This window comes from Anomaloglossus baeobatrachus, chromosome 3 (assembly GCF_048569485.1).
Source record: "Anomaloglossus baeobatrachus isolate aAnoBae1 chromosome 3, aAnoBae1.hap1, whole genome shotgun sequence".
Lineage (NCBI taxonomy): Eukaryota > Metazoa > Chordata > Amphibia > Anura > Aromobatidae > Anomaloglossus > Anomaloglossus baeobatrachus.
In genome coordinates this window covers 286674376-286687941 of record NC_134355.1, presented here as the reverse complement: position 1 = coordinate 286687941, position 13566 = coordinate 286674376, and the positions used below count along the sequence as shown (strand labels likewise).

At 43.2% G+C, this 13566-nt stretch overlaps 1 protein-coding gene across 6 annotated transcripts in view; it reads left to right on the top strand.

Moving 5' to 3' along the window:
* The window catches only part of LAMA2 (laminin subunit alpha 2), a 1231414-nt gene that overhangs the window by 1127010 nt on the left and 90838 nt on the right, over positions 1-13566 (top strand). For 4 of the 6 annotated variants that reach the window (XM_075339907.1, XM_075339906.1, XM_075339905.1 and 1 more), the window contains one exon: positions 11346-11363. The exons of the other annotated variants lie outside the window; for them this stretch is intronic. In XM_075339907.1, the coding sequence (XP_075196022.1) occupies positions 11346-11363 (18 nt within the window). The remainder of the gene's footprint in view (positions 1-11345; positions 11364-13566) is intronic. 6 annotated transcript variants of the gene reach the window in all.

The window sequence follows — 13566 nt, the reverse complement described above, 5'->3', positions numbered from 1 at the left end:
GTTTCAATGGTGTTGGTGCTCCTATTCCCAGGGCTCACAAGGTTTTGTCGTCAAACAAGCTTCTCAAGCAATCACCGCTGTCATCTCTCTCCTCGCCTTCAGACAAATTAATAATCAACTGAAAGTGAGAACTGCGGATGGACTCTCACTTCCTGTAAATTAATCAGTCATCCGGAGACTGGGAGAGGAAAGCAGGAGGTGATTGGGTGGGGAGGGGGGGAATTGTGCAACATCACAACTTCATTTGAGCCCCAGTAAGTGCCCAATCACCTGCTGACCTTGCAAATGGATTTCATAAAGGCACAAATCTAATAATTTTTATTATAATTTTATGTTATTTCATGTTTCATCATGGGAAATCCATCTGTAAGATCCAATACAATTGGCCTAAATCAGTATAGTCCACAGCAAGATTATAGCCATCCTGCAGGTGTTCCTTCAAGCTGACATCAAATCCAAAATCTTAAAGACAGCACATGAAATAATTTTTGTCTGAATTTTATGTCTATATGTTTCAACAGTATATATTAAATTATTCGATAATTTTTATAGCATCAAAATCCTCACTATAAATGACACAACAAACTGTGATCTGGGTTACATCAAGCTTCCATGCTGCAATTAAGCCCTTAGAGTGGTTCATCCATGTGCATATTACCTGTCAAGCGCTCGCCGCGGGGGGATGGTGGTACTTCGGTGAGCTGTGGTAATAGAGTGCAACCACTGGACCACAGGGGGAACCCGGAATTATCCTTTGGAGGGAGCGGGTTGACTAAGCACCCACCGTGAGGCGGAACACCAGATGTCACTCCCAGGCTAGCAACCGGGACTGTGGCAGCTGAGCAGTGCAGGGTTACAGCAGGACTGGAGGACAACTCAGAGCAGCACAAGGGGCACAGTCCTGAAGAGAAAGAGGCAGGGTAGGCACCAGGTGACAAAGGACATCAGGCACAAAACACCAAGCGTAGATCATCTGCTAGCATAGGTCATCAGATGGTATCGGACCTCAGGCACGGGTCATCTGCTGGAACAGGTCATCAGGCGGCCTTGGTCGTCAGGCACAGATCATCAGGCATAGATCCAGAGGCTCAGGAACTCAGGCAAGAGCGACAGCAGGGTAGTTCAGTCACAACAGACTTGAACCACAGCAGGGTGGTGTGGGCACACCAGTCATGGACCTCAGTAGAGTGATGCCGGCACAGCAGGTACTTCAAGGCTTCATGTTGAACATTCAAATACGACTTTATTTACAAAATACAGCAGGACGTCGGGTACATTCCACGGCAGGATATCAGTTAACACAGCAGGACTTCAAATACGTAACACACGGACAAGGCTGGAGTCTAAGAACATGTCGGTAACTGGATAGACCAGTCCCTGAACATGCAGGTACCTGAATACATCGGGACAATGGATAACCAGAATATAGAGAAGATATATGACTCAAACAGGTGACCAGACTCAGGCAGTATACTAGGCTTTGGCAGCAGACTGGCACTTCAGCAGAAACACAAACAGGACATACACTCATGAAGTACAATGCAATGCTCTGCACCTCCTATCAGGGGAAAAGCCTTAAATAGCTGATGCCTCCCAGCGATAGGCTGGGGACACCTTACCGTTGTGCACACACATCCCTATAAAAGATTAGGAAGTGTGCATGCATCCCCTTGGCTGGAGAGCAGGAAACCCCATACAACATGTGCAGAGCCTGCAGCCTAGATGGGAGCAGAGCCGTCAATCACGTCGGCATCCATGGGGAAACCAATCCAGGGCTGCACCCATATGTGGATGGCAGAGAAGAGGGAAGCAGGTACATTGCACAAAGTTCAGAGGGGAGCTGGCATACTAGGGAAGCCGGCATTACATTAGTATTGCAGTGAATTAGACTAGACAGCAGAGTTACTGTCCAAGCTCTGGAAACTAATGATGGGTGAGTGTGCTTGCCACTGATCAATACTCGATCGAGCATAGGGCTGCTCAAGTACTTACAGTGCTTGACCACTGATCATGGCTGCTTATGTGTGTCCTTCATTAAACAATGAACAGTAAGTGCTCCTTCACTTGCAGTCTCTGAATTGCTCACACTAGGACTAAAAACAATATTTTTGGAAATAGTGTCTCACAAAAAACAAAATAAACTCACACTCCCTCCCCTGAAAATGATATGATTATGGCTGGCAGTATGTGGGCAAAGAGACAAACTGCTAACAACCAAAAATATTTTTTAGGGAAGTCAGAAAGTACATATATAGTGAAAAAAACAATCCCTTATTAAAATTCAATTTTTATTAAATATATCTTAAAAATTCCCAAGTGATTCACCTACAAAAATATATCAGGGTAATATAAATATACACCAGGGTAGCCACCCCTGTACTAGATATAATCAGAGGTAGTAAAGCCGGGGGTATGGGCTCCCAAATGGGATTAATCTGGCCCTATTAGGACCTACAATCTCACACCTTCCTACCGACGGAGGTAAATCACCTTAACTTAGCCGGGCGCCCCCGTTCCTCGGTGGCTATCCCTGACTTACCCTATTAAATACCCTACCATATGCGGAAAAATGCCTGAGCAAGTCACTTCTATATTATTGGTTGGACTCTCTCCCCCACCACACAGCCTTAGGAGGGGGCAAAATATCACTCCACCTGTTCAATATGCTCCAATTCAGCTGGTCATAAATCATATACAGGGAAAATAGATGTCACTACCCCTTATTCAGTTAATATGCTCAAATTCAGCAGGTCATAAATTCATGTAAGGGATAATACATGCCCCAACCAGCTGTCTAAATAATATACTCAAAATAGCTGGTCATTGGTTTATACACGACCAGAAACCAAATTGTCTAGTTCACTGATCATCCATCAAAAAACAGGGATACTAGGTACCACAGCGCCCCGATACCCAGATCAGATTGGTATACCCCAGTTTTGACCAGAATAAATTCAGATACAGGGGAGGAAATAGTCCAATTACCAAGTCATCCCAAAAATTTAAGATAACACATTAAACTTGCTTTAAAGCAAATCCCAACCTCTGGAACAATGCCAGTCTATACAATCAGTACACATGAATAAATATCATTTTAAGCTGATGCATTAACTTCCCTTTATCAAGTGCATTCGCACTGCCTCGACGCGTTTCTCCGCCCTCTAATCCGGTTCATCAGGAGGCCCAGGGAGACAGGGAAAAAAATTCTAATGATGGTACATGTCTTCATATGGCAGCAGCCGCCGCCATTATGCCGGCAGCTTAAATAGACCATATCAAATAAACAAGAGTAACATAATCACAGGTGTACAATTGTGGGCTTCTGTCTCCAATTGGTATAGTGCGCATGTCCATTTTCATTCTACCACTAGAGCAAGCGAGGTATACATTGCGCATGCTCCACGGTCCTGCCTCATTAATTCATGACGTATTGCTGTTGATACGAGCAGTCAACGCCCACACCCCGAACACGAGCGCGCTGCCATAACAACACGCAGACCTGTCAAGCAAGCGAGGTAACATTACGCATGCTCCACGGTCCTGCCTCATTAATTCATGACGTATTGCTGTTGATACGAGCAGTCAACGCCCACACCCCGAACACGAGCGCGCTGCCATAACAACACGCAGACCTGTCAAGCAAGCGAGGTAACATTACGCATGCTCCACGGTCATGCCTCATTAATTCATGACGTATTACTGTTGATACGAGCAGTCAACGCCCATACCCCGAACATGAGCGCGCTGCCATAACAACAGGCAGACCTGTCAAGCAAGCGAGGTAACATTAAGCATGCTCCACGGTCCTGCCTCATTAATTCATGACGTATTGCTGTTGATACGAGCAATCAACGCCCACACCCCGAACACGAGCGCGCTGCCATAACAACAGGCAGACCTGTCAAACTGCGCTCTGTACGGATGCCAAAAGTAAACCTCCCCCATGTTATATGAAACGACTGCAGCCCATAGAATTCAGTTGTAAGGAGATTATAGACGTACTACACGCCGTATAAAGCATCCTTTGCAGATTCCTTTCATCAATGGGGAGGGAGGGGGCGGGGAGTGGGGGGGGAGATAGGGGAATAAATATCCCCAGATTCAAGGACTATATGAGGCAGCTGACCATATAAGGAGAAACATTCTGTTTCCATCACACTATACCCTATAATACCCAACACTATGTACTACCAAAAACACCACTTAGACAACATTAACAATGCCTCTGATGATAAGAGACAAGAAGGTATTAAAAAGATAAAGATAAGCTTACTCATCTAATGATATGGACTACTTCCTATAGTGAATCACCCAAGTCCACTAAGATAATCAATTCCCCACTACATTTGCAGGGAGTACAGGAACCACCATTTCCGTGATTTATTCAAGGCTAACCTAACCAGAAATTGGACACCATCTACTCTGAAGAAGCGCTAAAGAGGGGTCCACCTCAGATAAATGGTGTATAGTTTAGTTGTTCATTTAAACCATTTGGGGATTGGGTTTTTAAGCGAAATATCCACTGACACTCCTTCCTCAAAATCCTATTATCCCAGTCACCTCCTCTGGGATTCCGTCTGATCACCTCCAGCACTCTAAAAACCATTGATTTAACATTACCCTGGTGAATGTCCCAAACATGTCTCGCTATCGGGGTCTCTCTTTTATGTCTGATGTCACCGACATGTTCCCCTATGCGTCTTCTCAATTCCCTCCTGGTCTTTCCCACATAATCAAGTGGGCAATCACATGTTGCAAGATAGACTAGACCTTCACTTTTACAATTAGCAAAATCCCTCAGGTAATATTCACGACCAGTGCTAGCACTAATGACCGATTTGCACTGTTTAATCCAGTCACAGTACTTGCAACCACCACAACGAAAAGTGCCTAAAGGCCGCCGGTCCAGCCACGTGCCCGCCGGCACTGGTCGACTGTAGTGGCTGTGCACTAGTTGATCTCTTAAGGAGCCCCCTTTTCTGAAGGTGACCATAGGTCGTGGGGAAAGAACATCCACCAAATCAGGATCGGCTCTAAGAATCCCCCAATGCCTCCGCAGGATCTGGAACACTCTATCGGATTGATTATCATATGTACCGATAATTCTGATTAGGTCCCCCTCAGTGTTCTGCCTTTGATTTGTCTGCAGGAGTGGACCGCGTTCCTTTGCCTGAGCGTGTCGAAAGGCCTTACTGAGCACATCATGCGGGTAGCCCCTTTCTCTAAAGCGTGTCCTAAGATCCCTGGCTTGTTCATAGAAATCTCGATCGCTGGAACAGTTTCTCCTCACCCTCAAATATTGGCCTTTAGGTATGCCTTTTTTAAGAGAAGTGGGATGGAAACTGTCCCAGCGTAAGAGGCTATTTGTGGAGGTTGGCTTCCTATAGGTCCTGGTTGATAGAGTGCCATTATCCTCAATACCAATTTCCACATCCAAGAAAGCCAAATGTGATCTATGAATGTGGTGAGTGAATCTCAAATTTATATCATTGACATTTATATATCGCATAAATTCAAGGAATTCTTGTTGGGTACCCACCCATATGACTAGAACGTCATCAATATATCTACCCCAATATAGGATGAGCGGGACCCACCATGAGGTATCATCTTCAAAAACGACAGTTTCCTCCCACCAGCCCAGGAACAAATTTGCGTAAGAGGGAGCACATGAGCTCCCCATCACAGTGCCCCTGAGCTGATGGAAGTACTTACTGTCGAACATGAAATAATTGTGCGTGAGTACAAAATTGAGCAAGTCCATTACCAGATTATTATGATCCCACAGAAAATTTGCTCTGGATCGGAGGAAATGGCTAACCGCCTCCAAACCCCTTTCATGCGGGATAGAGCTATATAAAGATTCCACATCGATGGAGGCCAGATAGAAATCACCTTCCACAGACATGTCTTGAATCTTCATAAGTAGGTCCGGTGTATCCCGTATATATGAGGGGAGGGTCGAAACGAAAGGTCTCAAGATGTTGTCCAGATAAATACTAACATTCTGCGTCACAGACCCTATTCCCGACACAATCGGTCTACCTCTGAGGGGATCTATACCCTTGTGAATTTTTGGTATCGTATAGAAAGTGGGAATCATGGGACTCACAGGCACCATGAATTCGTACTCGTTCTTAGAGATTAACCGTTTATCCAACGCCTCGTCTAGTTTTTCTATTAATCCCGCACAAAATATTTTAGTTGGATCATTATCTAGTATATTATATGTGTCCCTATCTTTCAATATACTTAGACACATCTCTCTATACGGTCCATGGTCCATGAGTACCAGATTCCCACCCTTGTCCGAGGACTTCACGATAACATTTTGTTCCTCCCTCAGAGTTCGTAACGCCAGCCTCTCTCCCTCAGACAATTTATCCACCCCCTCCAAATAATTGATCTTACTCAATTCTTCCTCAACAACCTTCACAAAAATGTCAATGCTATTTAGTTCACTCACCGGTGGCTGCCTATGGCTTTTTTTCTTTAATGTGGTAAATGGTCCCAGGCCTCGAGTAGACTCTCCCTCCTCCAGCAGGTCTGTCAATGCATTGAAAACTCCCAAATCTTCCGGATCAATGCCTAATTCCGCACATTTTTCCCGATCATTATTTTTAAAAAATTTATGCCATTTAAGTTTACGGCCAAAAAGATGGATGTTCTTAGTCCACTCAAACTTGTCAAAGCCAGTCCGAGGAACAAAGGAAAGACCCTTGTGCAGTAAGGACCTCATATCCGGAGTAAGGGATACCGAGGAAAGGTTGATAATCTGACCTGCCACTCTATCGCCGCTTATGTGTTGCGATTTCTCAGACCATACCGGTTGGGGGATAATTTGTCTGAGGGAGAGAGGCTGGCGTTACGAACTCTGAGGGAGGAACAAAATGTTATCGTGAAGTCCTCGGACAGAGCGCAGTTTGACAGGTCTGCCTGTTGTTATGGCAGCGCGCTCATGTTCGGGGTGTGGGCGTTGATTGCTCGTATCAACAGCAATACGTCATGAATTAATGAGGCAGGACCGTGGAGCATGCTTAATGTTACCTCGCTTGCTTGACAGGTCTGCCTGTTGTTATGGCAGCGCGCTCATGTTCGGGGTATGGGCGTTGACTGCTCGTATCAACAGTAATACGTCATGAATTAATGAGGCATGACCGTGGAGCATGCGTAATGTTACCTCGCTTGCTTGACAGATCTGCGTGTTGTTATGGCAGCGCGCTCGTGTTCGGGGTGTGGGCGTTGACTGCTCGTATCAACAGCAATACGTCATGAATTAATGAGGCAGGACCGTGGAGCATGCGTAATGTTACCTCGCTTGCTTGACAGGTCTGCGTGTTGTTATGGCAGCGCGCTCGTGTTCGGGGTGTGGGCGTTGACTGCTCGTATCAACAGCAATACGTCATGAATTAATGAGGCAGGACCGTGGAGCATGCGCAATGTATACCTCGCTTGCTCTAGTGGTAGAATGAAAATGGACATGCGCACTATACCAATTGGAGACAGAAGCCCACAATTGTACACCTGTGATTATGTTACTCTTGTTTATTTGATATGGTCTATTTAAGCTGCCGGCATAATGGCGGCTGCTGCCATATGAAGACATGTACCATCATTAGAATTTTTTTCCCTGTCTCCCTGGGCCTCCTGATGAACCGGATTAGAGGGCGGAGAAACGCGTCGAGGCAGTGCGAATGCACTTGATAAAGGGAAGTTAATGCATCAGCTTAAAATGATATTTATTCATGTGTACTGATTGTATAGACTGGCATTGTTCCAGAGGTTGGGATTTGCTTTAAAGCAAGTTTAATGTGTTATCTTAAATTTTTGGGATGACTTGGTAATTGGACTATTTCCTCCCCTGTATCTGAATTTATTCTGGTCAAAACTGGGGTATACCAATCTGATCTGGGTATCGGGGCGCTGTGGTACCTAGTATCCCTGTTTTTTGATGGATGATCAGTGAACTAGACAATTTGGTTTCTGGTCGTGTATAAACCAATGACCAGCTATTTTGAGTATATTATTTAGACAGCTGGTTGGGGCATGTATTATCCCTTACATGAATTTATGACCTGCTGAATTTGAGCATATTAACTGAATAAGGGGTAGTGACATCTATTTTCCCTGTATATGATTTATGACCAGCTGAATTGGAGCATATTGAACAGGTGGAGTGATATTTTGCCCCCTCCTAAGGCTGTGTGGTGGGGGAGAGAGTCCAACCAATAATATAGAAGTGACTTGCTCAGGCATTTTTCCGCATATGGTAGGGTATTTAATAGGGTAAGTCAGGGATAGCCACCGAGGAACGGGGGCGCCCGGCTAAGTTAAGGTGATTTACCTCCGTCGGTAGGAAGGTGTGAGATTGTAGGTCCTAATAGGGCCAGATTAATCCCATTTGGGAGCCCATACCCCCGGCTTTACTACCTCTGATTGTATCTAGTACAGGGGTGGCTACCCTGGTGTATATTTATATTACCCTGATATATTTTTGTAGGTGAATCACTTGGGAATTTTTAAGATATATTTAATAAAAATTGAATTTTAATAAGGGATTGTTTTTTTCACTATATATGTAAAGAGACAAACTGCTCAATCATTGACTTACATTATACCCTTAACTCGACTTGAGCCCAACTGAGTGTCTGACCTGCTCGACTCAAGAGCACTTGAACATCATAGTGTTCACTAATCATTATGAATACCAAGCACCAAGCATTTTACTGCTTGCTCATCACTACTGGAAACAGCATTTTCAGGAGGACATTTTTGTAACCCCCAGTGAGGGCAATTTAGAGAATGCAAGTGGCTCTCACTGCGGTGGTGGTTCACATCATGCAGTGAAGTGAGCCTGTGCTTTGTGTTCATTGTTTTATGGATGACGTATTTGAGCACCAGTGAAACCCAGGAAACCATCACGAGTATCCGAGTACCCCAATGCTTGATCGAGTAACCAGTAGTGTCGATTATGCTCACCCATTGTACATACTAATATGCACATGGATAATTCACCCCAAGGCTTAACTACAGAATTGAAGCTTTATGTACCCTGGATTGCAGTTTAATGCTTCTCTCACAGGGGTGATTATGATGCTATAAAAATTATCAAGTAATACTGAGGAAATATATATTGACGTAAAATTGTGAGAAAAATTATTTCATGTGCCGTATTTATGAATTTGGACGTGATGGTAGCTGGAAGAATCAGTTGCTGGATGGCTATAATCTTGTTGTGGGATATATTGATTCAGGCCATTTGTTTTGATTCTTGCAGGTGGATTTCCTATATAAAACATATTAGTAATTGTAGTAAGGTGTTTAAAGATTGATGATGAGCAAGCAAAAAGGTGCTCTAGTGCTCTTTACTCAAGTCAAGCAGGTTCAACAATCTGATGGGCTCGACTCGAGTAACAAGTATAATAGAAGTCAATTATTGGCAGTCTGGTTCTCCGCCTACAGTGCTCCAGTGCTCTTTTCTCCAATGCTCTTTTCTCATGTCGAGCAGATTGAATGCATTGACAGGCTCATCTCAAGTAATGAGTATAGTGTAACGCGGGCTTCACACGGTACGATCTATCGTGCGATCGCACGAGCGATCGTACCCACCCCCGTCCTTCGTACGTCACAGGCAAATCGCTGCCCGTGTCGCACAAAGTCGTTTAACCCTCATCACACGTACTTACGTGCTGAGCAACGTCGCTGTGGGCGGCGAACATCCACTTCCTGAAGGGGGTGGGACATTCGGCATCACAGCGACGTCACACAGCGGCCGGCCAATAGAAGTGGAGGGGCGGAAATGAGCGGGACATAAACTTCCCTCCCACCTCCTTCCTTCTGCATAGCTGGCGGGTGCTGCGGGACACAGGTAAGCTGTGTTCATTGTTCCCAGGGTGTCACACAGTGCGATGTGTGCTACCCCGGGTACGATGAACAACCTGCGCAAAGTAAAATAAACGATTTTTTAAAAATAAACGAGGAGTACACGATACCCAATTTCTCACCGATTTGCGATCGCTTGTAGGTGTCACACGGGACGACGTCGCCAACAAAGCCGGATGTGCATCACGAAAACCGTGACCCCGACGATCTATCACACGATAGATCGCCTCGTGTGACGCCCGCATAAGTCAATTATTGGGCAGTTCGACTTTCTGCTCACAGACAGACAGCCATAAATTGAGCATTTCGGGGGAGAGTTTGTTTTTATTCACACAGCATCTGAATACATTGCTTTTAACCCCAGTGAGAGCCATTCAGAAACGGCAAGTGTCTCTCACTAGGGTGCCAACTCCCTTCATTCATGAAAGGAATTTGACTCTTTGTTTCAGATCATTCATGAATGACACATCCAAACTCCCTCTATACTTGGCTGAGTACTGAGCATACCCAAGCACCCCGATGCTCGATCAAGTATCGAGTAGTGGCGAGCACGCTCGCTCACCATTATCAAGGACAGATGTTTCTCCCTGTGGAGACTACCAAGGCATCGGCAGTGCAATGCTCCTCTAAGAATGTAGATATGGAATTTATCTTGTCAGAGGGCAAGATATAAATCTTCTTATATGTTTTCTTTTACCAGTTTCTTTCCCAGTTAGCACTCTGCACAAGGAGAAATGTTACCATTAGGCCCTTTGTCAACTCAGACCTCCTACTTTGTACTTATGAAGGGCAAACACCTTTCACCGGTGTCCGCAAATGGAGGTTCTGAATTAGCTTTATATTCTAAGCCATGTAGCAAGGCTCATTGGAAGTGTTAATATTGCCTTTTTGGTGTGCTACACCCAATAGGTGGCACTAAATTGGTCTATTACATACTTTATTAAAAATGGCAGTGTTACACTGGGATGCCAAAAAACCTTTAGTAATATTGACTGAGAACCCACTGCTCAGTTTCATACAAATATTACATTACGTTCATTCACAAATTTGCCTCTGTCTCTAAATAATAATACGCTTGATAGTTTGTTAAATGAGTCATGAGATGCTGCTTTTTTTTCTGTACAACTGCATTGTGCTAGTTTCTGCTCATATAGGGAGGTAAGGGGCCAACTGATGCACAGGAGCCCACTGAGTAATCGGCATTGTCTTCAGTGGGCCGGTCTGAGCATGGGCAATGTTTGAATTATTAGACATTTTTATCTATTGATTCATGTAACCAGTTTTGCTGGAATTTTTTTTTTTTTTCTTAATTTGTATACTTTAGACTATTAAGATTTTCACTTTCTTTACTTGAGTGTCTTATTTTAGTCGTTGATATATCACTAAACCAATCACTGTTAGAGTGGAATGATATTTTTCTGAAAATAATTGAGTATTTATTTTTTTCTTTTATTAAACTTCAGTCCCAGTTGGAAAGCAAGGTAATAACTGATTTTCTATTTGTCATGCTTGCCCTTGTGGTGCATGTGCTTGATAATGGTGGCTTTTGGACACGTTATGGTTAGATATTCTAACAACGTAAAACTGAAATTTTCATTAATGCTATGTAAAAGCAGAAGCTATCGTACCTCACTGATGTTCTTCCTGCTGACCCTATGTGTATCACATGCTGCTCTCTAGATTATGCATTTTTCTTCTAGCTATCTCATGCAGCTGTGATCTGCTTGCTGCGTTTGTTTTGCAAAGGACGCTACTAAATTACCAAGGCAGCATCTATATACTTTCTATACTTAAGGCACAAGCAGCAATTTGCACACAGCAGGGCTAAGGCCAATTACTTAAAAACTTGGACAACAATTTTGCAAACCTGTTCGTAGCCATATAAATTAGTGATATAAAAAGAAAGGACTGAACACCAAAAAGAAACTTATATGTCATCGGCAAGAAATTATGCTTTGGGCAATGTTCGGTTAGTTATAAAAAATGAATAGTTTTCCTGTATAACTGATCCATCATCCCTACATAAACCTGCATAGGAGGTCTAAAATGTCAGCATAAGTATATTTACTTATAAATGCAAGGCAAAGGCAAAGTATCATAAAACTATAATCATGCATATCATAAAAATATAATTATACATACAACACCTGAATGCCTTAGTAACACAGTCTTAAAAATACCTTTTGTTTCTTAAAATCTCCCCACGATCATTTGCTCCTTCCATTAGGGTTTCAAAATAATGGAGCAATAGTACAAAAGCAATAATATGTCATACAGTTGTTATAAATAGGATTATGATATATTGGTGGAGGGAAAAATTATTTTTGGACTTAGAATTTTGATATTTTATGTATCAGAATCTAATACTATGGTGTTATTGGAAAACGGAGAAGAAAGCTCACCGACATGCTTGGAAATGAAACTTTCACGCTGGCAATCAATGTGTCCGGTGGGTGCTGTTCCTGGCTGGTGGGGCACAGCAAAGTGGAAACAAATGAAAGGAAGTAAGCGCATCCATCCAAAAGGAAAATAGCGATTAATCTATATTTAAAGTCCAGTAAAACATACGTGATGGAATTCATGTCATACAGTCTAAAAATCATTCACTGACGCGTTTCAGAAACAGGTCAGATTGAGGATGATTTTTAACCCCTTCACCACCCGGCGATTTTCTGTTTTGTTTTTTTGAGGATGATTTTTAACCCCTTCACCACCCGGCGATTTTCTGTTTTGTTTTTTTGTTTTTGTTTTTAATTCCCCTTCTTCCAATAGCCATAACTTTTTTACTTTTCTGTTAATAAAGCCATTTTACTAGTGCCTTTATGGGACTTTATGCCTGGACTATCCGATTGGTTTTGCTGAACTCCTGTGATTGCCAGCGCTCTGCCGACCTTGACAGGAAGTGACTCATGACAACAACAGAGGTGATCAGTTGATCCCGCGCTGTCATAACAACCCATTGGCACCCCGTGATCATGTCACAGGGCCACTGATGGCAGCTGGGAACAGCACGATCCCTGCCGGAGCATGATAGAGTGCACTGTCAGAGTTTGACAGCGTGATCTAAGAGGTTAACAGGCGCGGGAGGATCCCCAATGCACCCGCGCCTGTTAGCTGCACATGTGTGTGGAAAGATGTGGGCTCAACGCGTAAGCCCACATTAAAGGGAGGGAGGCAACCTAGGATGCATATATATGTCCTAGGTCATTAAAGAGTTAAACTGTTTACCAAGGATTCCATTGTATTTCTGTTTTAATGGACTTTAAATAAAAGTCCATCAAAGTCCTTTTGTTTGTTTCCATAATGTTACTGGTTTGTGTGTGCTCATAATATACAGTATGACAGAATAATACACTCCTGACAAAATTCCCTGATTATTTATGAAAGTAAAAGTGATAATTTGTCTTTCTTACGAGAAAATCTATCTGCACATCATTATTGCGTACCTACAGTATTAGTATGGAAAAGTATTATGCACCAAAATGAAAAATGAAAATTTTCACCATCTTAATTGTTTATTTATATTTGTTAGAGTTAGAATAATTAAAAAACAAATCAAAATGTACAAAAATACATTTCAGACATGTAAGAAAAGAATTATCAGTGACCTATATAGCCACGCTTCCTTTCAATAAAATTCATAAGCTTTCCATCTATGGAGTATGTCAGTTTCTTAATCTGTTA